This window comes from Camarhynchus parvulus, chromosome 7 (assembly GCF_901933205.1).
Source record: "Camarhynchus parvulus chromosome 7, STF_HiC, whole genome shotgun sequence".
In the NCBI taxonomy this organism is placed as follows: domain Eukaryota; kingdom Metazoa; phylum Chordata; class Aves; order Passeriformes; family Thraupidae; genus Camarhynchus; species Camarhynchus parvulus.
Window position 1 is genome coordinate 7,017,863 of NC_044577.1, and position 27,967 is coordinate 7,045,829.

Consider the following 27,967-nt stretch of genomic DNA (forward strand, 5'->3'; position numbering starts at 1 on the left):
TCTGGTGCCAAGCATTGTGTCAGGCCTCAGTCTATCCATTCATGTGTTACCTGCAGTGGTCAAGAAGTCAGATTCTACCTTGCTGTCTGACCAGCATAAGGAGGCTTTGTGAGCACCTGCCTGTTTCTTCTGCAGTCAGAATAAAGGAAATTATTTAACAGGGTGGCAGTTCTTTCATGTCATGTTGTGAAGGTTTTCTTTCTTTACAGAAGAATAGATAATCTAGGAATAATGAAACAGAGAGTACTTGTGTACATACACTGAAGCAAGTAAGCTGTTTGTTCCTGAGGCAGTAATACCTAGATGTATTATGGATCTCTTAGGATATCTTCTTCAGGAGACACTTATTATGCTGCTTGTCACAAAAATATTTTTGTCATACCAAGTTCTGTAAAACAGGAAGACAGTTCTAAGATTTCTTCTGTTAACAATAAAAGCATCTATCAATATCAATGTGAAAAGATACTAATCCAGTGAACAATAAAGGCTTTATTTTCTACCTTTTAGAAATAACTGTATTTTCACTGTGGCACTGAAAAAGAAAAAGTTAAAGTCAGAGTCTTTCCCTGTTCATTGTATTAAATGAATGGCCACTAGGTCTAATATGCTTTGATAAACACTTTAGAAACATTAATTAATAAATGTTAGTTAATGAATTAATAATGACAGTGGGCTTTAGGGAGGCAGTTAACTAAAGCTGCACTGTGAAAATGCCATTCTACACTCTCTTAGGGCAGTAACATGCAGAGAAATTAATCTCAAAGGGACAACAATTTCTTGGCACTGCTAGTGTTTCCTTTTTGGTAGATAAATGGTCACTGTGCTGTTATCTAACCTGCTGCCATACTCCCCTGAGTGCAGCACAGCAGTTCAGGGCCCTTGATTTGGTGTGTGATTTGTCAGCACACGTTTGTCCCTCTGCCCTGGCTCACACATGGGACCCAGCAGGTGTGAAATGCACTCTGGAAAGCAACCTCCCCTTTTTGAGGGGAAGGGGGTGGCATGGTTCAGGGGCTGAGAAAAGAGAGAAGGCTCAATTCTGAGCAGCACTACTCCTCTGCCCATGGAATGCCCGGCTCCCACCTCCACCCTTGCAATTCAGTCTGTCAGATCCTGCAGTTTACCCCATGCCCTTGAAATAAGAGTGGAAACCCTTTTTTACACCTCTTGTTCCACGCAGTGCCAGTGAGTGTGGCAAAACCACCACTTGATCAAAATTTCTCATACCTCAGTTAAGCATAGGTTCTATTGGACTCTGAAAGGCTCGAAGGCATAATTCTCAAAACCTCATAATTCTCAAAAAATAACTGAGCACTTCTCAAAACTTTAATGTACACTCTAAGGCAGCCTGGATTAAGAACTTCAGACAAGATCTAAAATAAGTGTGGTTTTCACCCAGTGTAACAGCATGATTCCTTTCACTTTCTATTACTGTTAACATTAGATGCAAGTTGTCAGGTTTGGTTTTATCTGGGCTTTCAGTCCTTTCTTTAGGACCTCTTGTTTTATTTAGCAGGGAAGTGTCTGTGTAACTACTAAAATAATAATATGAACTGTGGTTTTCATTGTAGGGTTTCATATTTTGCTTGTTGCTTCAGAATGAATAAATAAGTTTTAAGCTGTGAAAACTCTTTAAAATTAAATTAGGTGAGGGATCATGCAAACCACAAGCCATATCTACATCAGATATTTGACCAATGCTTCTTTTGTAGGTTTTCTTTTTTCATGTTTTTCAGGTTTATTGCATGCAAAGTGTCTGAAATGTGGTCTTTCTCAACTGCTGTGACATCAAACTAATTCTAAGCAGTATTTCAAACAGCTGCTGGGGGTGGTGTAAGTCCATAATGAGACCTTACACTTCAGAAGGAGATGCTGGTAAAAAAATCTACCCCATAATAACTAGCACATCTTTGGTATCAGCCTGAGTTTTGCCTTGGATTGATTTAGTTTAGCATTAAGAGCCCTTTCCAAACCATCACCACTCTGTAATTATTATTTGCCTCTAAGAAATGGACTTCCATTGTCAGAGAAAATCTTCAGTAGCTGTGTCACAGTGTCTGTGGGTTTACATCTGAATGTTGGACTATTTTAACCAATAGCACAAGACTCCTGGAACCAGGTGTCTTTTGGTACCTCACTAAGTTGCTGATTTAATTTTGAGCTGAGAGCATCTGTCCATATTTCCTGATCTTCCTCCCAATTAGGGCTGCCAACAGTTATAGCTAGACTTGCCCAGCAATGCTATTCCTTCCTGGAATCTCTGTCACATTACTGTTGGAGGCTGGTAGGCAACTTGATGATTTCACAGAAACATTTTAAGTAAAGCTTTGTGCATGATAGTAAAATTTCAAAGATTACCTGACGCTGAATTAAGACCAGCACTTCACACTTGAGTCCCAAACTAAATAACATTTTTTTTCAGATTTGAATTTGCCCTGATGGGGTGAAGGGAGGAAGAAGCATTTGCAAGGAATAGTTTTGACGGCACTTGTCTAGCCACTGGTCTGCTTGTAAAATTGCTTTAGAAGCTACAGCTCTGTCACTTGTTTGTGCTGGTACTAGGCATAAAATGAGTGGAGAATTATTGCAATTTCCTTAAGAGGTTCAGTGCTTGATTTTTATTAGATTTTCCTTTATAAGTGTGTAAATGTGACCGTATCTCTATTGAAGCTATTAAACAGTAATGTGAAGGAGCTAGGTAAATTAGCCCTTGGTATTAGCAATGTGGCTGCACCTGGAGGAGTTGAAATTGGCCCTGTGTAGGTGTTCACAGAGCAGGCAGTGAGAGTCCTGTCCTGAGTGCCAGCTCCCTGTGCCTGGCCTTGCCAGCAAACCCAGTGCTTGGCTGGGCTTCAGCTTCTCTCCTGGCCTGACAGGCTTTATTCTACCTGGCCTAAATCACAAATTCCCTGGGATGGTTATTCTGCACTTCCAGATAACATCAGCCTTTGATATTATGCTAAAGAGGAGATCAGGTTTCAGGTGTTAAAATATTTTGGGAAATGACTTCTTGGTTCTGGCAGTCCAATCACAAGCCCCCGTTAGAAGGATGAGCCACTTTAATCATCCTCCTGGGTGCTGCTGAATGGGCAAATCATTCTTCCTTAATTAAGAAGTGATAGTATCACTCTTCAGTAATGGAGCTGAACATTGCTGCCATCTAGAATGAAATTTGCTAAGGGAAAAAAGAATTTCTCAGCTTTGTAGTTCTGATCCTGTTACTGTGGTGACTGGTGAATAACTTGTTTAACCATTTTCTTGCTCCTGCATAATCTGAAATATTTAATTATTGCTTTAGTGTCAATCAGTGTCACAGCTTTTGCTCTTCAACAGTTTAAATGAACAGAATTTTATTGTCCTTAAGTGTAACTAACAAAAAAGTTGGTAATTACTGTAACTGCAACTCCCTATAAAGGCAAATGGATTTGGGAATATCCAAGGGTAGACTTTTGCTTTAAGCTGTTATTCTGTTACTTAACTCAATAAAGTTCCAGATTTGTGACTTTAATTCATGCTCATTTAAACCAGGATGGTCTCAAGTTAGAAAATACTACTATATGTTCAATATATGTCATATAAAACATTAATGGGATTTACAGATTCTCCCAAATGCATGGTAATGAAAATTAGTATTTTTGAATGATTTTGTTTTCTTAAATGCTCTCAAATGAGAAAACTTTGAAAATTTGTTTCTAAGATTTGTAATAAAAAGAAGCTTTTCTTTAATGTTTGGAATTCCATCTTAAATTGTGTAGAACATTCAAAAAGGCCATTAAAGTAAGAGGAGATGTATTTGACAAATAATTACAGAATTAGGTCCATGCAGCAGGAAAGGTAAGAGAATAGCACAGTATTGTAATGGGAAAGTTAAAGGGTAAATATGCAAATGTGTTTAGCATAGGTATGGAAAAATTACAGATGATCTGAACTTATAAATCAGATCTAAAACTTACGAATCTGATGTTAATCATTTTTCTTTTATAAGGATTAGGGCTTTCTTCTGTCAGTTGCAACTTGGATAATTTTTTGTTTGTCCCTTTAATGTCTTTGTTATTAATCAGAAAAAGCAGATAATTCATCAAAAAAGCATCATTAGATGCACAGGATGCAGTCAGTGCTTTAAACAGCAGGATACAGAAAATCCTGATCTGAGACAGAACCAGCAAACAGCCTCAGACCAATTAATACATTTGAGGGGAGGAGTTGCAGTTCTTCTGGAAAACCAAGCTGGTTAAAATAGGAAATGTGCCCAACAGAAAGAAGCAGGTTCTTTCTTCTAAGTGTTTGGGGAGGTGTGAGACATTTCCCTCCAGCCCCTCTAACTAATTCAGACAGCTGGTTTTTGAGTAACAGGATGATTGTTGAACTTTTCCACAGAGATACTGTTATACTTAAGTTAACAATTGAATAACCTATTCAGTGCTTCTTTTATTTTGCTTTTCTGTAGACAAAACATGGATGCACACTCCTGAAGCCTTATCAAAGCATTATATTCCCTATAATGCAAAGGTAAGAAAATACGAAGTTATTTTCTCCTCATACCTTTAGAATGCAGCACATTCTGTCTTGTTTTGACTTGAAGATTGCAGAGACATAGATTTTCCAGATGAAATAATGAAGACTAACTTAGTGAATGTCTGGTTTGCAGGTGAAAATGTTCTGTTTTTATGGCCAGTTGATTCTTGTTCGAGCTATGGTTTACTAGAAAGCAAATTAGTGTTCCTTCTCTGCTTGATGGTATTTTTGTAAATGGTTTTGAGTGCAAAGGAATTTAACATCAGGCTGCATGCTTACAATATTATTAAGATTAATGGCGCAAACTTATTTTGAACAATATCAAAGGCAACGAGTAACAGCCCTTTCTGCTGGATATATTGAAATGTCAAATACTCAAGAAATGTGGTAGAAAAATAATGGCATTTTTGCACAGTAAAGCCCAGAAGCCTTATTTTAATTTTCTTATCCCAATTTCAGTGAGATAAGTTTATATAAGTAATGGTTCAATTTGTCTAATGACATCCCTTGACAGGAAATGCATCTTACCTAAATACCTTAGAACATAAAGGTTCCTAAATACTTACCTAAATACCAGCTTAGAAGATAGTTTCTTAAAAGGAGGAGAGAATATGGGACCATCAACATAACTCAGAGTAAACTGAGGAATCTGCAATTATTTGCTCAAACTGAGAGTATACTTTATTAAAATTTTATTATGGGCTGTTCTGGATGATGTTCTCTTGTGATTGGTATTTCTTAATATAAAAACCTTTCTTAAAATAGTCAATAAAAAAATCAATGTGAAAATTCCTGGTATCAATTTTTTTAGTCTCTATATATATGTATATAAAAAATACTTGTTTCAGGGGCCAGGACTCAGGTTTGTACATGAGTGTTCCCTGCTTTTGTATTTACAATTTTCTTTGGCTTAGCATTCCCACAGAGCAAACAAGAGTTTGTGGTGGGAAGTGAAGTCTCTTTCTCACAGTTGCCAGGTTTTGAATGTGTTTTTATTCTATCTGTTCTCCAACTGAATTTTTGTCCAAAGGATGTTACCATTTCACTGAATAGCCTTGCCAGACACCTTGGCTTTATGTTACACTTCTTCAGAGGCAGGATTACTTGCTGTGGTGACTGTGCCATCTGATTTAAGAGCAAGCTGAAGCCATGAGTTTTTTCAAAGCACTGAACAATGTGTGTTCATTTCTGGTCTTTGAGAGAAAAAAGAAACCACCTTCATCTTTCATGTTTCATTGTCTTGCCTAAGAGCAGATCTGGTGAGTAGGTGTCAGTGCAGCTGTGCAGAGAAAGAATTAGAATAAAGAGGATGGTGCTAAGATGGTGGTAACTGTAGAAACAACAGCATCAGCAACTTCTGGAGCAGAGGAAAAGAATGGAGAATTCCAATCTAAAGGAAGACTCTTGGTCCAAAATATCTTTCCACTTATTTAGGCTGATATGTGCCTAAGTGTCCTCTCCAGTTCTGCTCCTGTTTGTTGTTTATTCCAGGGCCTCCTTCACTTTTGTGGTGGCCTCTAAGGTCTGCCAGAACACTTTCAGGAAACTGAGATTTTAATACCAGATATGTTGGGTTTTGGTTTTGTTTTATTTAGGTCTTTTTTAAGAAACTTAAACCCTTTTTTTTTATTTGGATCACAGTAGAAAATTCTTATTTAGAACTATCAGTCATTTGATTCAAAGCAAGCAAAAAATTGCTCTGCTCTGTAACTGGAGTGTAAAGGGTATGGGATTTCCTACCCTGTTTATTTATTGGCACCTGGAATAAATTCACACAGCTTTTATGAACTCAGCTGGCATATGCAGGCATAACCATGATAAATCTAGATGACATTTCCACCTGAGTTCTCAAGTATCATTCTCATTAAGTTTTGCAGTACTTTTCACCTGAAGAGGAAAGTATGTATCTATCAGTACCTTATTTGGAGTTTGCAGAATTTTGGGTTTTAAGTGAAATGTCTCATTGATTCGCTAACTTGTAACTATGTTGTGAAATAATGATTAAAAGCTTCAGAAAACCTTCATAACACAAGAATTTAACAAGACTCGTTGATTTTTTTTGCCCAAATTGTTCCAATTCTCTAACATTCAGTTCATGTATCTCCAGTGTTTGTTAGGAAGAAAAGACAACACTTGATCTGATTTATATTTATTTATATGTGAGTAAAGAATGAGATGTTCAGAAAATCAAATTAGTTTGATGGAAAGTAATACCAGAGATGTTATTTGTCCATGAGCAAGTGAGCTGTATTCTACTCCACAGTTTTTTGGATGAAGATTAGTGTGGATTGAAAAGTGGTTTCTGTTCTTTATAAGACGCAAAAATAGTTTCTCTGACACTAATCTGAGATGATCAGAACATGGGCAGAGCTTACTGGGAAAGATGAGGTTTTCTTGATTCCTAAGACAGCTCATTGATAAAACACAGTTCATGAGTTGACTGTTATTAAGAAAAAAATCTGAGCAAAGTTAACTGGGAATTAAAAGAAACCTGCAATATTGACAACTGGCCTTTTTTCTCTACCAATTGGAGAGGACCTTTTTAACAGAGAATTAGTAATGTCATGTTATCTCATAGAACATGCACCTCAGGATGATTTATGGCCATAATCCTCTTTACAGGAAAACATGACCTGAGTTTTTTCTTCTGCAAGTAAAATCCAGGAAACATGAGTCTCCTAAGGAAGCCTTGAAATATTAAAGTGTCTTGAATTTCTCTCTCTTTTTCCAACACCCCCACTCCTACTTTGCTGTTTTGAAATTAGCTGATTTTGACATGGTTTTGCACAGCGTAAACCAATGAGGATTTGTGCTTTGGGTTTTTTTATTTGTGGGGGTTGGGGGGATGGGACAGGGGTGTTTATTTTCCCTCTTCAGTCTTGTTTAGTTTGCTTTTGTTCTGTTACTGTAATTTTTTTTGTGTTTAGTGGTTTTTCTTGGGTCTGTTTTTTTTTCCTTGTCTTACGGATATCTTGGTCTACCAGAAGTCGCTGATAATAAGATTCCTCACACTTCAGCATGCTCTGGATATGTGAAGTTTAGTGAAGCCAGAATTTTGACACCAGGTTGTGGTCCTATGTTTTTTTTTACTGTGTCACTACAAATGAAAACATATTGGTCATACTTCCCCCCCAGAAAGATAATATAGAATTTTTATAATAGAGTACCAAATATGGACTCATTTTGATGTGGCATGACAGTTTTAATATCACCCAGATATAACATTCTAAGGCAACCCCAAACTTCTCTGTGTTAATTTTTTTTCTCTAATGGTCTTTAATTAAGAAGGGATATTTGTGTTATTTTCTATACTGTAAAGAAAAATCTCTCTTTTGCCTTTAAGGCAATTCTTTTGAGTTGAGGCCAGCTTCCTTTCTGCAAAACAAAAGTAATCAAAGTGTGACTTTATAATGGAATAGGACTGTACCCTTTAAAAAGGGCTGGTGGTTGTCATCCCCTGAGTGCTGCCTTTCTGCCAGTCAAAAGCTGCCCCAACCAACCATGTGTACTATGTCTCTCTGTAGTGATTGTGTCTGTAATCCCCTTCAGAGTCACTGGCTTGTTTTTTGGCTTATATCAACCTTCCACATGCACAGCCTTCCATTTTGCAGAGAGAGGGTGTGCTTTGCCAGCCTGGTGTTTATGTTGGCAGCTGGCAAGGCAGGGGTCAGTGGCTCTGACCTTGCACGAGGCAGAAGGGCTGCCCTTTTCCATGGCAAGTGATGGCACATTAAAGTTTCACCAAGAGGTGTCACAGCTCCCCAGTGCTCACTGGCCTAATGCTTGCTTCAACTCACTTCCAGAGTTTTTATATTGTCAGCTGCTGGTTTGATTCTTGATGTAGGAGTTTCAATTTGAAAGTTTAGAGTTAAATGAACAATGGAAAAAAGGAATTTAATAATGGTCACACTATGATCTGGAAGGTCTTTGCCAACCCAAATGATTCTGTGAGTCTGTAATAAAAGACCTCCCTTGGCAGTACCTAAAGCTCTTAGTCTTCACTGTAGGACAATAAACAGTTTATTTAGGTTCTCAACTATATCCCATGTCTTATTCCATGCATTTTTTATCATCATTCAATGGCAAATAATACTCTTGTGGAGCAGGCATTTTGGTCGAATGATGTCACTATGGTTGCAGGGTTCTAGGTACAGTTCTGTCTTTTGAATATCTGCATTTTGCTATCATAAGTGTACAGTGTTATCAAAGCCATATTTTTGTGGCATAAACTGCACTTCTTACTACCTTTTTTTTTTCCTATTGCTATAGAAATTCTCTTCTCCTATCCAGTCAGCATTTCAGCAGAATGATCATGGCTGTATCATTAGAAGTAATGAAAAAATGTCAAATGGCAAATTGTCTGTAGCTTTCCCAAGTCAGCAGAGTTACAAGGCACACTATTTAAGATATGTGGTGAAGTTAGATATAGCAAGATATTTCAAACAGAGCACGAAAATGTTGAAAATTAGAAACTACTGCAGTAGAAGAGAAATAATGAGTTTTCCTACTTTAAATTTATTATAATTAGAATTAATGACTTAATACCAATTAACTTTCATTAGAGTTCCAAAATGTCTTGCATGCGATCATAATTAATTTCATGTTTAAGCACAAGAAAAATTAGTTTTGTGAAAATACCCAAATGAGATAGGAAAGCAAAAAATTGTAATTTTACAAGGCAATGCAAATTTGAACTTCTTAGTTCAAATTCTGATACATTACAGTCATTAAATTGGAGCTCATTATACTAGAGATGAATAAACATGCAAATGAAATATAAAATATTTAAAGTCTGCAACAGATACTCTCAACAGACTTGGTTTGATTGCTCTTACTCTCCAGAAGAGGGTCTCCTTCAAGAAAAGAATCAAATTTATGAGCAATTCCAGTGTTTCTTCATTAAAGTCCATTTGTGTAGAGTAATGCAAGGCAGTTTAGTATAATGGATGATGTTTCATTTCTTTCCTTTTTCTGGAAAATGAGAAAATAGGACCTGTGTGTTTGAGGGAAGTATTTGTGGTAGGTTCCAGTTAGAAACAAAAAAAAAAAAATTACAAATAAGCGCTGGTCATATTTGTCAATACTTTATAAACTCCAATTGAAGGACAAACCAGTAGCTCTTTATCTGTTCTCCAAGGCTGTCACTTTCTTTAAGGTTCTGCTTGTCATCCTTTGGGCTTTTCATAAGTTCCCTTTTCCTTGAAATTTCTGAGTCTTGCGTGACATAACTTCAGTTACAACTGTGAAGCCTTTGCAGCACAAGTAAGTTATGGGGGCTGGAGTTTCTTGGCAGGAATCACAAATCATTCATACTTATGAATGGCCTTCAGCATAGGATCTGAGAAGTCATTGGAGTCCCTCTCTCAGTAATGCAGTAAGACGTTAAAAATGTCATGAAACAGGATGGAGACAGGGACCCTTGTCTACACTGAATCTGATGTGTGATCCAGCACAGCCCTAAAGTATTTCCTATCCTGAGCAAGTTTGAGGTTTCCTTTGTATCCAAGCAGTTTGCTTCTCTCACATAAATTGCCATCACATCCATTTATTTAGCAACATGGATGCTTAATTACACTTTTTCATCATCTCTGATTTAAACAGTCTAATTTGCATCTCTCCCATCAGAGAAAAAATATTTTCAAACAGTTTAAGAGTTTGAGATAGATTTTTTTTGTAGAAAGTTCTAAAATCAGTTATTTCACACATTGATAGGATATCTAACAACTATAATCTGTATTGAAAATACAAACCTTCAAGATTTAGCTCATTGTTGGATTTTGAAGCACCCTCAATTTTAGGAAGGGGCAATGTCCTGGGTGTCCTTGAATGTTGGAGTTGTCCCTTGGCTGTCCTGCACTTGGATTAGGATTTTCTTTGGGAATTGAAGTGGAAAAATCTAGTGTAATATAGGCATATTTCTAAAGATATCATGTTAACTATGAGTTTAAAAGTATGTTTTGAACAGTTGCATCTCTGGCCTTCCCTGGTATTGTCTCAAAAGAGGTGAGCAGTGAGATTGTTGAGACGAAAGTCACAAAATCATTAGAAGTGTCATAGCAGCTTTTACAATGTCATTTTCCTATTCTTCAGAGAAAGACTAAGTCAGTATTTGAGTATTAATCTTCTAAAGTCTGTGATACTCAGAGTCATGAGTTCCTCAGCCCTGGATAAGAGCAGGCACTCACTGATGAAGGAGCAGTGAGTGATCTGCCTGTTCAAAACAAATGAATAAAGCTCAGAGGTCTGTCCAGTCAGAATTAACAGAGCTACAAAGAGTGTGCAAGGACCTTAGAGTCAACAAAGATTTACTCAGCCCTCCACATCCCTCTCTGTTCCTTCTCTGTTGCTCATATTTATTTCCTTGCCTCTCCCTAAGTCTGCTTGGAACTGCCAATTAGGCTCATTAGCATCTCCTCTGAGATTCCCTCTGCAGCTCTGTTTCCATGAGAGCTGGCAGCTGTGGGAATGGGAGGTTTCTGGAAGAAGGCCTCTCAGCCTCTGCACTGTCAAGTCCCAAGTCAATTGCCTGTCTGACCCTGGAATTAGTAGGGCTCAAACATCTGGATTATTGTCCTTGTGGGCTAGGTGACCCACAGCTGTTTCTAGATTGGTTTGCTTTAAATTAAATCAGGCCTGCAGGTGAACTACTCTTTCTTATCTCTCATATTTAATCTCAGCCTTTCTGTAAACTAGAAACAGGGCTGGTTTATAGAGAATAAGAGAATGGCACAAGATTTTTAACAGAAAATTCTGCAAGGAGATACAATTTTAAAAACAGAGCCAAGACTACAGGAGTCTATCCAACAGCCAGGCTGTTCACCATTCAGGAAAAGTTTCACATATGCTGATCTCCATGAGGATTCTTCCTCTATAAACCGTCAGACAAACTACTAGCTGCAGTCCCTGAAGTTTATTAACTTTAATAAAATAGTGAGGTACACTAGTCAGCTGCAGATCCTGGACTGCAATAAATATTTCTCTCAGAAATGGCTCCTTCTGATTACTCTGGCTCAGAAAGGGTAAAACTAATCTTGGCCTGTTTTAAGAAGTATTTTGAACTTTGAATATGAGACTGTTAGGTGTAACTTAATAGAGGAACTAATATTTTGTGGTTTGGAACATAGCAGAGGAGAAATATTTGCATTAAGTTATTTGTAAATCTTTGTTGAAATGTTTTGCATTTTCACTAGGAATTATGATGTGCTACTTAAAGGGAATGATGGGTTGCGTTGGCCTAAACCTTCATTTTTTTTCTTCAGTGTTTTCATAGCTAATATTCTCTTCATTCTGAATCTTTAAGGAAAATCGAAATGGGGCCGGTCCTATTGTTTTACAAGTTGTTTTTCAATATGTTGCTGTAGCATTACGAAAATAGGGAAAATATAGAAACAAGGATGTCCATTAAATCTTTGAAATGTGTAGAAGCAAGCGTTGCATTTGAAGGGAAATATAACTTGAAGCATGAACTAGAAAGGTCCTTAAACCCTATCTTGCACTATTGCTGTAGCTCCCAATGCTTCTGAGTAGAAAGAAACTACAAGGACAGATAAGTAACTCAACAAATCATGTTAATTAGAGCTAAAAGATTACGTGGGAGGCAAATCTTGTTTACTCATGAATACAGGTTTATTGTGGAAAAATCTATTCAAATCAGGAATTTATATGTCTTCTTAAGTCAGAGTTTAGAGGCCATATCCCATATCCTCACTTTATGAGGCACCGAGGACCTGAAACTCTCAAAGGCAAATGCATTCTCAGAATGAAAAGCATTCCCCAAAATTGCATGTGCATACTGAATGTTCAGAATAATCTTAAATCTTTAAAACTAGGTATGGGTTTAGGGGTTAAATTTTGGGTTCTGAGGAGAGGCAGGTGGGAAGGTGGGACCTCTTCACATGGTTTTTTTTATCTTTGAAATCTGCTGAAGCACTCTGCATGTGTGCTGTGTGACAGAACACTTTGTTAATTTTGTGCTGGGTACAGCTTTTTATTTGTATTAGTGTTGGCTGTTTGATGTGTATGAGGAAGAATAGGGTCGATGTTTTATATTGATTTTCATCAGTAACACTCAGAGGTACTAACTGAAACTGTGCTGTGCATTTCCAAGGGGTTACTGCAATTTATCACAGTTCATTAGATCATAAATTCTTTGAAGCTAAGGGCTATCTTTTTGATGTTTGTGCAGCCTCTAGAATAATGAGAGGGAGGCTGTAGGTGCTACCCTGATGCAAGTAGTCGTAGATCAAAGCTCAGAATAAGTAGGCAACAGAAGACCTTGGACTTCTCTCATGAGCTTTCTTCTCAGCTGAGATAATTAAATGATAATGCAGATAAGAAACTGGTGACTTATTGTCCTCAGCTTAAAGATAAGGAACAGAGGTAATACTGAAGGTTTTACACATATCTGCCCCAAATCTCTGTTCTCAAATCAGACCCCAAATTTTGAACTCTGCTTTCATGCCTTGAGCTCAAGATTAAATGTCTTCTCAATACCTGCTCTTAGTGAAAAGGATTAGGTTGCTATTTAGGGAAGACTCCAAATCCTTATGTGAAAAAATTTTAAATACAGAATCAGATTTTTCTCATTCTATGTTCACCTAATGATAGGAGTACCACTGTAATGATCTAGTCTAAATTAATTTTACCACTTCAGCACCAGATTGAGGTCTTTTATTGGAAAACATATTTTTAATGAAGTAAGAAGTGAAAGCCAATATTTTGTTGGATTAATTGCCATTGTAAAATAATTTACAGATTACTTTCCATCTCTGTTATGTTCTCCTAAAAAGTTCATCCAAGATGTTCATCTCATCTGCTGGTGGATCTAGGGTCATGATAATGGTGGTTTCATGTCATATCTGATGTTGCCAGGTTGAAATATTTTTACATTTTACTAAAATAATCAATCTCATAAGAAAATTCAGCTTTATGTTTTGTACTGTTCAGTGGGAAGAATATTTCCTGTGTTTTAGTAGTGCTCGTCACATTTGTTAAATGATAACATAAAGAGACAGTTATTTCTGTTCCAAATAATTTTTAAAATACTCTCATCCTATCCAGATTAAAAAAAACCCAAACTCTGTTATGGATATTTGTCAAGTGCCTGAAGGCCAGGTGTTGAATTATGGTGATCACATCTGTTTTATAGCTGTCTTTTAAGAGAGATTGTGTAAAGAAGGGAGTTTCTTCTGAAAAAGAGATTAATGAGAGACAATATAGACAGGCTCATAAAACAGAAATCATCACAGAGAAGACACTTCCAATTCCCTGGAGGAAAAGTGAAAGATCCAGTACAGCTAAATCAATGAAAGAAGTGCTTTTCTTGTTGAGGCCCATTGCCTGAGTTGTACTTGTTCCCAGAATCTGTGCTGGAGTTGAAGAAGAGGGATTTAGAGCAGGGTTTGTGTTCTGTGCAGCAGCACTTCCACAGACAATGAGGCACAGCTATGTTAAGGGTACATTCCCAGCCTTGGGAAGGAAGATTTCTAACATGTTTGTGTTTTCCCATAAAAATTTTGAATACAATTCCCAAAAATCCTTGACCAGCTTACCTTGTGCTGTAGTCATGAGCCCATAGCAGATGAAAACCCTGTTGAGCTCCTGTGGTTGCAGAGCCACTTCCTCTCCAGCCCCTGCTCTTCATTTTCTTCTCCAGTTTGCCTCCCAGCTGTGCTGTCTTGTTGCTATTGCCCCTTTTCAGTCCAAATAATCAAAGCACTCAGAACCAGTGCAGGTTGCCCTGTCCTTTTTCTTTTATTCCAAGATACCCACTTAAAGATATTTTGTCAGAACTTCAATCATGTTGCAGTTTTAAGGGCATCTGCTTTGTTCCCTGTGTATTTATCTGCTGCATGGACCACCTCTCCCTGCAGAATTAGTTCCTTCCACAAGTAACTAATTTGATTTTGACTTGGCTATCCCAGTCAAATACCCTCTGAAAATTTCTGTGTTTTGTGAATATAGCAAGAGAGAAAGACATCTATGGGTGTCATTTGTGTAAAATTACCAACACATTTAAATAAGTAAATGGAGCTTAGGATGTAGTTTCTAGGAGCCAAGGAAAAAACTTTTTTTTCTTGAACACAGGCATTTTCTTGACCACATTTATCAAAATGCTGATATTAATTTCTGTTAATATAGTATTTAATTTAGCTTATTCATGTAGATTAGCCACGTGATTGTGAATTACACTTTGCATACTGACTCAACATATTTTCCCACTGAAGTTACATTACTAATAAAACATCAGGCTTATTCTTTTTTTACAAATTAAGTGGTTCTCAGCATAGGAAATCCACAGTTTAGGGAAAAAAAATCAACCAAAGTTTCACACTCCATGTTCCTGTCCTTTAATACTCCTCAGCACCTGTACCTGCCCCATGGTGTCTATTATCTTGCCCACAGAATGTATGTATAAATTATTTACTGTGCTCAAAGTTATGATACTAGATTTTAAAGATTATCTTCTCTGGTAATGATAGCTTAAAAAAAAAAAGAAATTGAGACTCTGTCCAAACTTTTGGGTTCCTTGAGAAGGCTACCAAAATTTATTTTATATTTCCAAACTGCTAAAGCATTAGCTGCACACATTCATGGCTCTTTCTTCAGAATAGCTCTTTTCTGGTGTGCTGCTTGTCCTCTGTTTGACAGCACATCGATTCCCTGAATCAAGAATTTAATCAGGAGTCATTTATTCTAATTATGGTGCAGAAAGCCTCACACTATTAAAAGTCCTGATTCAGAAGCAATGCAGTGTCCTTAAAATAGGCCATTTCTTACTTCACATTAAACTGGAAAAGGTCTTTAATAAACTGAGAGTCAGGGACAATAGTTATTTGTGCCTATTACTGAGGCTATTTGTGTTGGAATGAGGATTTTGTTCCTAACTGTGACTTCTGTTTTTTGTCCCACAGGGAATTCCTGTTTCTATGTTTATAATGTCATTGCATGTTGCCATGGCAAAAGTTGTATTGTCATGATAGTACAAGTTCAGTATTAAGTTAGTCAAGGACAAGGGAGGTAGAAGTTAGATCAAAATAAACTTTAACCACAAAATGTGAAACGTCTGTGGAATTTAATCTCTGTTTTTATAAGATATTGTTAGTGTTTTCTGGTACAAAAGAATAACTTCAATAGTTTTTGATTTGTATTTGTTAACATATATATACTATATATATTTATATAAATCCATCACAATTTCTTCCAGAACTTGTAGAATTTATTTACATTGAGCAGAGGAAGGCTGTAAGAATTTTGTGTCCAGCTTCAGTTGCTACAAGCTGAACGCTTGGAATTGCACAATCCCACCTTGAACTGGCACATGGAAACTCCTGGCTGGTCTGGTACATGTTGTTATGAAAGAAAGAATCTGAAGCCTGTGCTCAGAGCCCTTCCTAACAATGAGCTCATCTGAGAAACATCTCCTGGAAGGAGCAGCTGCTCTCACTGGTGCCATGGCCCGTTTGCTCCCCTGGCTCAGAGGTGCACCCCAAAACTTCTGAGTGCATCAAATACTCCTGGTTTTAGAAAGCTTCACCTTATTGGTAGACCAGAGTGGGTCTGTCAGTTTTTTTAATTAAGATAGCTTTGTTATCAAATAATTGACAGCATTATCTTGGTTCTTCATGAGGGCTTTTTGTCTCAGTTCAGTTTTCGCTCTGTTTTGGGGGAGATAGGCCTAGTACTTGTAACAGGAAAAAAAATCAGCAGGGCAGAGGGAGCTTAACAGAGTTCAAGCTTCAGCTTGTTGTTTTTTTGTAGAAAAATAGAGATGGTTTCAGAATGTTAATACAGAGCCAACCAGTAGGTGCTGCATTCAAAGGAACAGTGGGGTTATGAAAACCAGGGTGATAATTCAGCAGGGCCAAATTGTGAAACCAGGACAGCAGCTTTGGATGGCTTGTGCTGGGTGTTCAAGCTGCTGTGATGCAACTTGGGATCTTCATCTTGCTGTACCTTTAATTGTAGCAGTTTACTGGAGAGGTGTGTGTTTTTTGAGAGGCCAGCGGATGTGGGAATCTGTCCTTTGCATTTGGGAGTGCTGAAAAAGATGATATTTAACCTCAGCTTGGGTCGGGCAGTGGCTTTACACATATAGTAACAATCAAAGGTTTTCTCCTACAGCAGTGCAGTGAAGTTCCTGCTGAATGGCCAGGGTTCTGGCTGGCATCTGCAGAGGTGAAGGGGGAAGTGAAGTGAAGTGGCCACTGTGTTCTGAAATTTCTAACACTGCATTTCACATCTGTACAAAGCATGTAGAAGTTGCTGCAATTTTTCAGTTTTATGCTTAAGGTAAATTAAATCACTGCATTGGCATCTGTTTCATGGAAACAAAAAAAGCAGCAAATGGTATCAAATTTTTTACATGAAGATATTTGAAAATATCTAGGACTTAATGAAAAACAGTGTTTTAGTACATTTACTACTTTGACTTTACAATTTTCATTAAGAAATTATGCTTGAGTTAAATCAAGTTGCTGTGGTGCAGAAGTAAATCTGTTTAATTATCAACGTGTAAAGCTGAAAAATCTGTCCACTCTGTATTATTTACTTCTGAAGCTCAAAATTAGATGTATAAAATACTGAATATGAATTATTTTTAGGTGGCTTTCTTCAGCGAAGGTAATTTTTTTTTTTTTTACTGGAAACAATCCAGTCAGGAATATAAATTTTCTAAATTGAAGTATTCAAGTAGTGGGATGTGTCTTCAGTGAGTATCAGAGGCTTTTCACATTTGAATATCCTTTCTAAAGGAAATATTAAGTTTGATACTTAGGTCTGTTTGTCCTATCTCAATGCAGAATGGTTCTTGTGCACATCTTCACTAAACCTTGGTTCAGCAATGAAAATTCTTGCAGAACTAAAGATGTGGTGCATTTTAGGACTGACCAGTCAAAGCTGCCAGTTCTTAATTCTTGGAGGGCACAAACTAAATGGAATCTAAAATAATATGAGAGTTACAACAGAGGTTGCAGGAGTTGACAAGGATGTTATTGAGCATCTGTGGTTGGGTAGCTCAGTCATTTCCTACACAAGTCAGAAGCAATTCAGGCCATGTGTAGGGTCAAGCTAGATCACATTTGTCAATACCATGCTTATTTGATAGGTTTTCTCCTGGTAGTTATCCTTAAACTTTGAGGCAGTATCCGGCTGTGCTACAGGAGGCTCTGTGGAGTTGATAAGTAGTGGCAGAGGAGCAGAAGATTTGATGCCATTGTTTGGTGTAAGTGTCAATAGTGTGTGGATTGGAGTAAAAGAGCTGTAATAAATTGAGGATGGTGCCTTTGGGTTACTCACAGACATCTCCTGCTACAGCAAAAGGATCTGACAGTTTCTCCTAAAAAAAAAAAATCTTTTCACATGTGTAAAAAGCCAAAACTGGAAACACAGAGTATGTCCAAATTAAGACATGTCATTCTTTAATTTACTCCTTCATTTTGTCCAGCCCTAAGCCCAGGATTCTTGCACATGAAGGCTGAAGAATATTGCAACACACGTGAGGAAGGAATGCCATCCAAAGAACCTGTGTGACCCAGTCACAGCCAGGGAATATATGATGAGAAATTATGTTCTCCAGTGATGGATTTGCTCTCGCTGCCATTTTCTCCTGCCCTTGTTTATTACATGCCAAATGTTATCCTTGGTTTTATTTATCTGCTATGGGAAGTGCATCTGGGATTAAAAGGAAAACAGGCCTTCAGCATGATATACCACTAGTATTAGCATCGCTGCCATTTGTGCACTGGCAAAGTGTTCCCTTTTTAAGCCCTTTTCTCATACATCAATGTTTTTTAAGAATTTTCTAAAAGTGGATTGAGTTTGCTGTCCTTTTTTTGCTCCAAGCTAGACTAACCCTAAGACATATCCCTATTACCCTCCTGCTTCTGCCTCCCTGCTCAGGGCTGGAGTGAACAGTCAGCTCCAGCTGAGGAGTGTGTGGAGCAGAGCCAGGGAAACATCCTCTGCTCTCAGTGCCTGAGGTGGGAGTCAGGCTGGGGCAGCTGAGCTGCTCTCAGCCTCTGCCTGTAGTCTGGGTAGCTGTGGGGGGCTGCTGGAGGTGTGTGCAATGGCAGAACAGGGTACACCACCCCCAGAGCCTCTTTAATCTTCAGGTGCAGCCTGACAGCTCTTCAGGGCATGGTTCAGTTTGAGCTGGGCTTCTGAAGCGCTGGGGAGGTTGATGGACTGAAGAAATGCTGGCTGGTTTCTCTTGTACGACTGGTGTTTTCTATAGTGACAGTCTTGACAGCATACATGTTTCCTTTACTCTCTTTCTGTATCCCAGCCTCCTCTTATCTCCCTTGTGTGGGTCCTACCTGAATTAGCATCATTTTATCTTTAGAATTAGATGGTTTAACACAGAGCACAGCTTTGACAGCTGTGTTGCAATCAGATTTGATTTTTTATTTTATCCTTGTTGATAGCCCCTGTAGTATGTAAGCACACTGGAGAATATTTAAGTTTTGGTCATTTACCAAGTGTGTCCTAAGGTCTTCTGAAGTTCTGCTTACAAACAAGCTGGTTTTGGTAATACAAACATATATATTCCTGTGGTGTTTTTCTTTTTGAGTGCCACTTTCCCTTCTGGCTGCAGTGGGAGTTGAGGAGGAATGTGACCTTGTGTAATTATCCCCTTCTTTGGCCTTTAGGGTTACACCAAGCTGCAATCAGCTGACTTGACCCACATGTCAGATTTCTTCCAGTCAGCAGCTCAAGAATTTCTCTTCTTAGCATAGCTGAACGTGGGTTAGGAGACAGATGTAGGCAGGATTAGGGCTGCCGCATGCCCTCAGTTTCTCAGGTAGCTTTGACAGAATACTTCTAGGGATTCCTGTTTCCAGACATTTGAGTAGGAGTCACATCCAGGTGAGGGGCACTACTCCAGGGAAATGTCTGTTGTCTCTGTCAGGTGTTCAAAGATCTCTTGAGCTTTAGTTATCAAATAATGTTCTTTATTACTGATTAATAGATCCAGACTGAAAGACTGAAATGACTCCTTGTACATTTGAAGGTGGAGAGCTCTTAGTTACTGCAGTTGTTGAGAATATAAGAAAGTGCAAATTAAGCCAGTGGGGCTTTTTGAACCTAATTATTTTATGATTCTTTCTGTAACACTCTCTTTTTTCTCCCCAAATAATTCAATAACTTATTAAATAGACTTTTCTTTTGTCATACCTTAATTACTGAAAATATTTTCTATTGATGGATGAAATACCTGCTAATATTTCATCCATTAGCTAACATTTTTTGATGCTTTTAATTGTGCATTCATCTTTCTTCTTTGCCAGCAGTACTTGAACATTCCCTCAAAAAATACCTCGAATTTCTGTCCTGTGTGAGAGCCACCGCTTGTATAGGGCATTAGGTGCCAGGCAAGCAGGGAATATTCAGGGAATGTGCTGATGTCTGTCTGATGCCACTCTGCCTCATACTCCCATGTGGTGAGTTGGATTTCTGCTCTCATTTGAGTGGCAATCATGCTTGGGAGTTGTTTTAAGGTGGTCCTAGGAAAGTGCTCTTCAAAGGGGAAAAATCCAAACATTTACATGCTCTGGCAAAAACATGTCTTTGTAGAGAGCCAAGGAAGCTGCTGCAGGTGAGGAGCTGGACTGTGGGGTGGGGAAAGAGAAGGAACCCAAAATGCAAAGTTTTGTTTGTTTTATGGTCCCTGTTGTCCTTCTGCTGTTTGAGTGATGGAGAAGGCTCACGAGTGCAAGGCTGAGCAAAACGTCTGCCTGGGCTTATGGAGTGGTTAACAGCTTAGACATTTGTTCAGAACTGGTCCCACTTCTCTTTCATCCTTGTTTTATACACTGTTGTTCTGGTGTTCTCACAATGTGGATACATTTGTCTTCCTTTCATCAGTAAATCTGCATCCCTGTAGAACTGAGGAGGTAGAAGGAGCTAATTTGTCAAAAGCTGCGAGCAGGTATCCAGTCACTTTGCATTGTTTTGGGGTTTTTTCCCTTTCTTTATTGTATGATTTTGGTAAGTACTGTTTTCATATAATTGCATTTAAGTCTGTGTAAAAGGGAGCCATTAATGTTCAGGAATTTCAGAGTAAAAAAGAAATGTGGCACTGTGAAAGACTGGAGTTTTTTTTTTAAGATTGAAATGTGATGACAAAGGAAAACAGATGTTGTTTTATTATTAAAATATCCTGCACTGCTCTCTACTGGAAGAGTCGAAGTCTACATTAAATATTCAGAAGTGCACCTAAAACTATTTCTTAATCAAGAGTCAAGTTTATTAATATTTTTAGGCTGGTAAAACTAACTTTTCCTAAGCATGTATAGAGTTTTTTATCCCCCTAAACTTTGAAGAAAAGCACCTGGGTGTGCTTTGCATGTAAAGCCAATGAAATATTGAGGGTCAAAATTTAAACTGCCAGGGGAAGTATTACTGGACAGTTTCCTGCTGATGTCAAGGAAAGAAAGTGCACTGCTAACCTTAACAATTCACCTGCCCTTACTGAGACCTGCTGGGCACATAGAACAGCAGCAGGCTTGTCAGGAATGTCAGGGATTCTGGATGCCTGAAGTTGTCTTACATTTGAATTGACTTTTAATTGAGCCAGCAAAGTAAAAGATTATTTACCTTTTATTTTAATAGTTCCTCCAACCAAAGTACAACTCTAAATGCAATTTAATAACTTCACAATGAATTGGACCAGCAAATGTGTTGTTCATGTTCATGCATAGGGAAATGTCACCTACATTCTGACAAATATTCCTCACAAAGGCTCTGTCTGATAGCTTGTTGTGTAAGGCAGCCCTCTTGGCCATTACAGGGCTGAATTTTCTCTCAGTTGCTTCAGTGATAAAACCTCTGTTGATTTAATATGTTGAAAGAGTGTCTGTTAATTCTTTGCAGCTGCATTATCTTGCAAATCTTTGCACGTGGAGTGAACACATCTGGTTGTCTGCTAGTATTAGATTAGAAACAGTTTGATCTGAGGAGTTTGTCTTGTATATTGCTGGCCAACAGCTCACTTTCTTCATGGCAAACATCACTGTACATTAAAGGAACACTTAAATGGTCCTGACTGATAGGATCTGTTGGCCTCATAAGAGTTATTTCTGATTGCAGACAGCTGCAAGTGAAATATGAATGAGTAATATATTAGGAAAACAACTGCTCGTCAGTTTATTGTTAAGTGTTTTTTTTTACAAAATATTAAGTGTATCTTCTTTTATTTTAAAAATTGGAAGAATGGCAAACTTAATAGTAAACAACAGATAAATATTTGAGTCTCATGGCATGCCTAAATTATGTGTTGTGTCTGTTTGAGTAGGCATATTATGCATGGAATACACCAACGTCAAGAATAATCTTTTTGCTAGCTGCAGACAGTAAATGGATGTAGCAGTCCTATGTAAACATTTTTCAGCTGTATTATGTATTTGAACACATTACTTGTGTAAAGAACACTTAAGCACTTAATGTGTTTATTAGTTTGCATTTAGGATTAATAGTGAATGATCTAAAGGGAAACTGTTATTTTCTGTTTCTCTCTTCTGCAGCGAAGTGTAGGAGTTGTGTTAGCTTGACTCTCAGGAACCACTTATGCTGGTTGTTCTGCATGAGTCAAGTTGCAGAAGGGAACCTCAAATGCTGAAAACAAACACTGACTTGCCAAGTTCCCATCTAAAGCCGTGGATCATCAGTACTGCTCCCTAAAGGAGCCTGGGCTTGGAAAGGGAGGTTTTACTTTTACCCCTTTTGTTCTGATATTTTTGTTGTAGAAACTCTTCCATGCTGAATAATTGTATTATTCATGCCCCAGCTGGACCAACTTCCTGATCTAACAAATATTTGTTCTCTGTGTTTGTGTGAGATTTGGTGAGAAAAATCTGCTGAAAGGACCATGATAAAATGGCCACCTTCCCATTTCATGAGGGTGGTGAGTTAGTTGTTGGTGGCTTCCCCCAGAAACCCCAGTGGCAGTGTGTCTGCTGTGCCAGGGGTTGTACAAACTGCACAGTGACCTTGGCAGCTGAAGCCCCAGCTTTGCAAATACATCTATTTGCTTAGCTTAACTATCATCAGCAATACCACAGTAATTGGTACCTCATATTAAACAGAAAATTATGATAGATGAGATGGGAAAGGTACAGAGCATATAAAAAAGCAAGCAATAAAAAGCCTCCCATGAAAACTGTTAGCTCTTTGTTAAGGCTTTACTGCATAGTCATTCTTTTGTTACAAACCTGTCTTGGTCTGAAATTCTGTCTGTATTTGTTCCCCAAAGAGAACAGTGCAATTAATACAAATATTCAGAATATCTCCCCTTAATTTCTGATTCTCTTTTTATTACTCTTACCAAGAAATTAAGAAGGGAAGTTAAGCATGAAATGTGTAAGCAATTTTAACATACCTGAATTAACAAAAAGTACAATTGCAATTAGAAGAGTTAGAAATAGATACAAACACTGCAATCCATAATATAGCCTTGTAATTTTTCTTGGTCTTAACACTTAAGCTACAATTCTTCTTTGTATATCTGGAATAAACGTGTCTTAATTATTTTCCTATGCTTAATAGTTTATTATGCACAAGCTTGAATTCCACATCCAGCTCAAAACTGCTGAGAGCAATTGAAATTTTAGTGGTGATGCTTAATGTCAAAACCAGCACTCTTCTGGAAGAGAGTGAATGATGTATGGAATTCTAGTGGGTTATTTTTGTAAATGCTGATCTAAGGCTCGTGGTGTTTCTATATTCTCTGAGTCTTGGTTGTTTATTTCTTTTGTAACTTACTGAGCAAACACAATGAGGTTTTTTTCAGGTTTTGTCAGTCTTTTAAAATGCTTTCAGCAGTTTATCTTTCTGCTTAGAAATCTACTTCTCCCTCCCCTCCATGATCATAAATGGTAATTTCTGGTTTGGGGAACATTACTATAAGCTTTAGAATTCAGTGACATTTAACAGATTCCCCAGCTGCGGCTGGGGAATTTGATTTTCTGAGGCAGTAGTGTGAATTATCATGAGGTACAAGCTTCTGGGAAAACTGTATTTGTGGAAGGTACTGTTTGTGGAAAGATTGGTCTGCTGCTGGGATTTACTGAATACAGCAAAGATACCTTCATCCTTCTTGGACTGTGAAGCAGAGGAGAGTTCTGGGGAAGTGACTGATTCTTTCTTAGCTTTATCAGAGCTTGGTCATCTGGATGGAAGTAAGTAAATAAAAAAAGTAGGGCAGCCCTGTGCCCTTCTGGAGAAGCAGCTGCAGGCAAGGCAGCATAACCTGGGGCATCTCTGTGTGTGCATGGCCCAGTTCCACCAGAGGCCTGGCCCTGAATCTGCATTGAGAACTACTGGGCTGCTTACACTGGTACTGGTGCTGCCAGTTTGGAAACAGCACAGGGATTAGGAAACAGCCAGGGATGAAGCATCTGTCTCAGCTTCTGCATGGGCAGCAGTGACCTCTGCCCGGCTCACTGAGCCTTGTCCACACCTGCAGCTCTTGTTTCCTGCGTTTCTGCAGGATTCCTGCTCTGTGTATCACATACCTTGTGTGCTCACAAACTTACAGCAATCATACTTCTGCCTCTTGTGTTCTGACAGGTGTGGTGGATATAAGTTTGCTTGTGTGCCAGTATCTGGTACTGTTGGTGTTTCAACCTTCCTCTTAGACTTTTATCTGATCTTACCTGCTGGTTTGGGGGTTTTTTGCTCACGTATATTCACTCCTCTTTCCCTTTCTGTCTCTGCCACGTGCAGTATCCATCATGTCCAAGAATCATTCTTCCTTCTCTACATGCCTTTTGTGCAGCCATCGCTTTTCCAGGCAAGATCACCCCTTCGGTCTAAAGTCATCAGAGATGTTGTGTGAAGGACATCAAATCAATAGCAGAGCCTTCTGCTCTGTTCTTCCAAAGCCTTGGTCTCCTGGCTGGAGAAATGTAATCATAGAGAATATTGGCAGCAGATGTGTACAGTGTTTTGATTTACACTGTTGTTTTCAAGGTGGCATGTCCTGTTTCAGAGTCAGTAGCAAATGTCTAATGAGGCTTCATTATTGGTGGAGATGCACAGTTTCTTTGCAGGAGTACCTTGAGCACACTGACTGCGCTAAACATGTTTGGAAGGTTTAATAGAGCTAAAAACTCCAGAGTTACTCTATTTATGTTGTCTGTATCTTGGCAAATTTAAATCCCTTTCAAAATGGGTAGGACTTAAAAATTGTACATGCCTCTGTGTGTCATGATGCACAGAAAACTGTACTGTAGGAAAAAAGGGAGGGTTTTTTTTCCTAGAGTTATTTTAGCATATACACATACACGATGTGACTTAACTGTAGTTCAGTGTGAAAATTTGGCAACAGAGAATCAATTAGTGTATCACACAGATGGGTTTCAGGCAGGATTATCATACATTTTGTAACAGTGCAGTAGAAGGCAAGTGTGACTGTACAGAAAATTAAAGCATTTCAGTGTACAAAGAAATAAGGCCCCCTTGAAATATTATGCTTTCTATATGAAAACACATGCGTTTGGTTTTCATTAAAGACTTACTTGGTAAAAATATGAATTGTAATAGAAACTACTTGAAAATGTCTCTTGTTTTACTAAGCTGGAGCCTACTTCCTGTAAATCTATGTTAATATACCAAGGAGCTCTGAGAGGAAAATCAGGTCCTTTAATTTATCTTACATTGTGTGTGTGTGAATGTTTTAGCGACAGAATCCAAATGATTGGCTCGTGTTGATTCATTGGAAGTATCTTCCATCTGTATTTTGTGTGCATTTTTTTTTTATTTTCTAAAAAGAGTTATTACCAAAGTGGTAATTTCCCTGTAGAAAAAGGTACTCGAACTTCTAATTTACAGATTTGTACAGGATGTTTTTTTAAGTCAATTTTGATAATGCTAATATTAGTATAGAATGTAATTCTTGTTGTTTTCTTGATTGGAAATAGCTGTGTGAAGGTTTTTTATTTATCAACTACTGAAACAATTGCCTTTCCAAAATGCTGCTTGAAAATAAGATTACTCAAGTTGATTAGACCTTTAAATGCATAACTTACTGCTCACAAATTGCAATTTTTTCAGTTTCTAGGCAGTACAGAAGTGGAGCAGCCCAAAGGCACGGAAGTTGTAAGAGATGCTGTTAGAAAATTAAAGGTAAGAATTTTTAATGAAACATAAATGGAATGTACTCTTACCCTCTTTTCTAAGACATTTTGTAGGTTTTCTAGGTGAATTCAGTGGCTCTGGGAGTAGTTCCTTTTCCTAATCTCCTTAGTGTGTAGGTTTTTCCTTATTATGTCTCTATGGTCAGGTGTTGTGCTGTGTACAATATTTAGTTGTCCTACAGGCTTTATAATAATTCAGGAATATTTATAAAGTTAATGTACTTCAATGGCTACTGCTTCTTCTTCGGGCTTGTTTAGGGCTTCATTAATACAAACTGAGGCAGCAAGAATTTGTTGTAGCTGCCATCCCCAGCCATGGCTGAGAAGATGAGGCTTTTGCAATTTCCTCTTGGCTACATGTACTTGGGCACCAAGGGACTTGGTGGACAACTAAAAATATCCGAGTGCAATGACTTTTTGAGGGTTGTTTTCAGTTAACATGGCTTTGCCTTGGCTGCTCAGAGCTCTTCAGACACCATGAGCTGGGGCAGGGAATGCTGATTGTTCCAGTCCACTCCACTGCCTTGTTCCTGTGGAATTGCTTCATGCTTAGCTGCTCTGAGCTGTTGGCCCTTCAGTTTACTTAGATGTAAAAAATCTTTCTCCCTACTATTGCATTTTTCATAACTTTCTTGCAAGCTTTTCGTTGTTCATTTAAACAGGTTCCTTGGAAATGGGCAGGAAATGTGGGGAGTCAATACTGAAAAAATTGGTTTTGTTATTACCATACTAAAGAAATGCAGAAAGGAAACATGAGACTACTCATGCAGCTCAGCTTTTAAGGCTCAGTTTTCCCTTGACAAAGCCATCTTTACAAGATGGATCAGTAATCTTATTAAGGTATAGAAACACATTCTTTGCTGTTGTTTTCACTCTACCAAGATAGTACAGCTGCCTTTAAAGATTCATTTAGCTGATTCTTGGAGTGCCAAAAAGACTTTTTTGTGCTGCAGATAGAGTCATTATTGCCCAGTTGTTTTCAAGTGTTTTAGGCTAAGTTTGACCCTTTTTTAAGCATTGCAGCATTCTATCAGTGGAAACAAAGTGCGTTTGTGTGCACCTTGTGTAGTTTGTCTTTATAAAACTCCAATACCCCCAGAAAAATCAGTTCTGTGCAGAAATCTATCACAGTGATATCTTGCTATGGAGCAGCTTTGCTTCTGTTATAAAGGTGTTTCATTGGACTCCTGAATAAACCAAATGCTGAGTTCTCTGTCTCACTGGTGCTACCCCAGGCTGGCCTGAGCTCTTTCTGATCACTGGAGGCTTTGGGTGGGTTGAATTCCATTATTTCACACGGGGAAATGGTTTCCTCTGAGAGAGGGTCCAACAAGGATTTCAGATAATAACTGCTCTCAGAAGTGTGGCAAAGCCAGAAATCTGGTGTGTGTGTGTTTATGGTGTCACTGGAGCAGATGCAGATATGCAGATACCTGCTCTAACTTTCTACACACATTCCCTAAATAAACCACCTTGGAGATAGAAGTCTGAATAGTTGCTGCCAGAATTACATTATTTTCTTCAAGTTTGGAATTTTGTAGCTTAGATATCAAATATTGCATGTGATCTTACATAATCACAAGTTTATTAGAGACCTTCCAAAGTAAATAAACATGACTTTAGGAAGGACTTGAAAAATCCTGGAACAGAATTCAGAGAGCAATGAAAACGCTTTTATGTTTGAAACAATCCCCAATTAATTTAATACTCGTTTGCAGACTGACTTACATTGTGTATCTATAGTTTTTGAAGAGATGCCTAGAGGTACTGGATTTCTTTATTAAGCACACATTTGTAGTTTGTTTTTATAAAATGCTAATTATTTTTAAACAATTAAAACAACTTGAAAAACTAATGTCATATTGAAAGAGATGTTGAAGAAATATAAAGTGGTTTGGGGGTAGGAGAGTTTTTAGAAGACCTGTAGCTTCTGATGCCATATTTATATTTTTTAATTATCTGGATTTGCTTTTAATTGCAATGTTATTAATCATAATTTGTTTTTAATGAAAATGGACAGCTGGCAGCAAAACAACTGACACTTTCTTAATGTTTAGAGCTATTTTTACAAGTGACATGCATCACTCTAATAAGCTTTTGAAGTCACATGCTCCAGTGATATACGGACCATGAAGCACAGCCACCAGAAAGCATTTTTCTTAAGCCCTCATGTCACCAAACTGTCAGAGTCAAGATTTGATGTACAACTGTGTACTTCTCTAAATCATCTAAAAGCCCTTAACTCAGCACAAAAACTTGGATTGCCCAGCACAGAAACTGCAGCTGCCATGCCACAAACTGATTTTTCCCAGCAGATG

The 27,967-nt window shown here is 38.0% G+C and overlaps 1 protein-coding gene across 6 annotated transcripts in view; it reads left to right on the forward strand.

The window, feature by feature from the left end:
• Positions 1-27,967, forward strand: part of GULP1 (GULP PTB domain containing engulfment adaptor 1) — a 141,168-nt gene that overhangs the window by 74,691 nt on the left and 38,510 nt on the right. For all 6 annotated transcript variants that reach the window (XM_030952279.1, XM_030952283.1, XM_030952284.1 and 3 more), the window contains 2 exons: positions 4,448-4,509; positions 25,567-25,638. In XM_030952279.1, the coding sequence (XP_030808139.1) occupies positions 4,448-4,509; positions 25,567-25,638 (134 nt within the window). The remainder of the gene's footprint in view (positions 1-4,447; positions 4,510-25,566; positions 25,639-27,967) is intronic.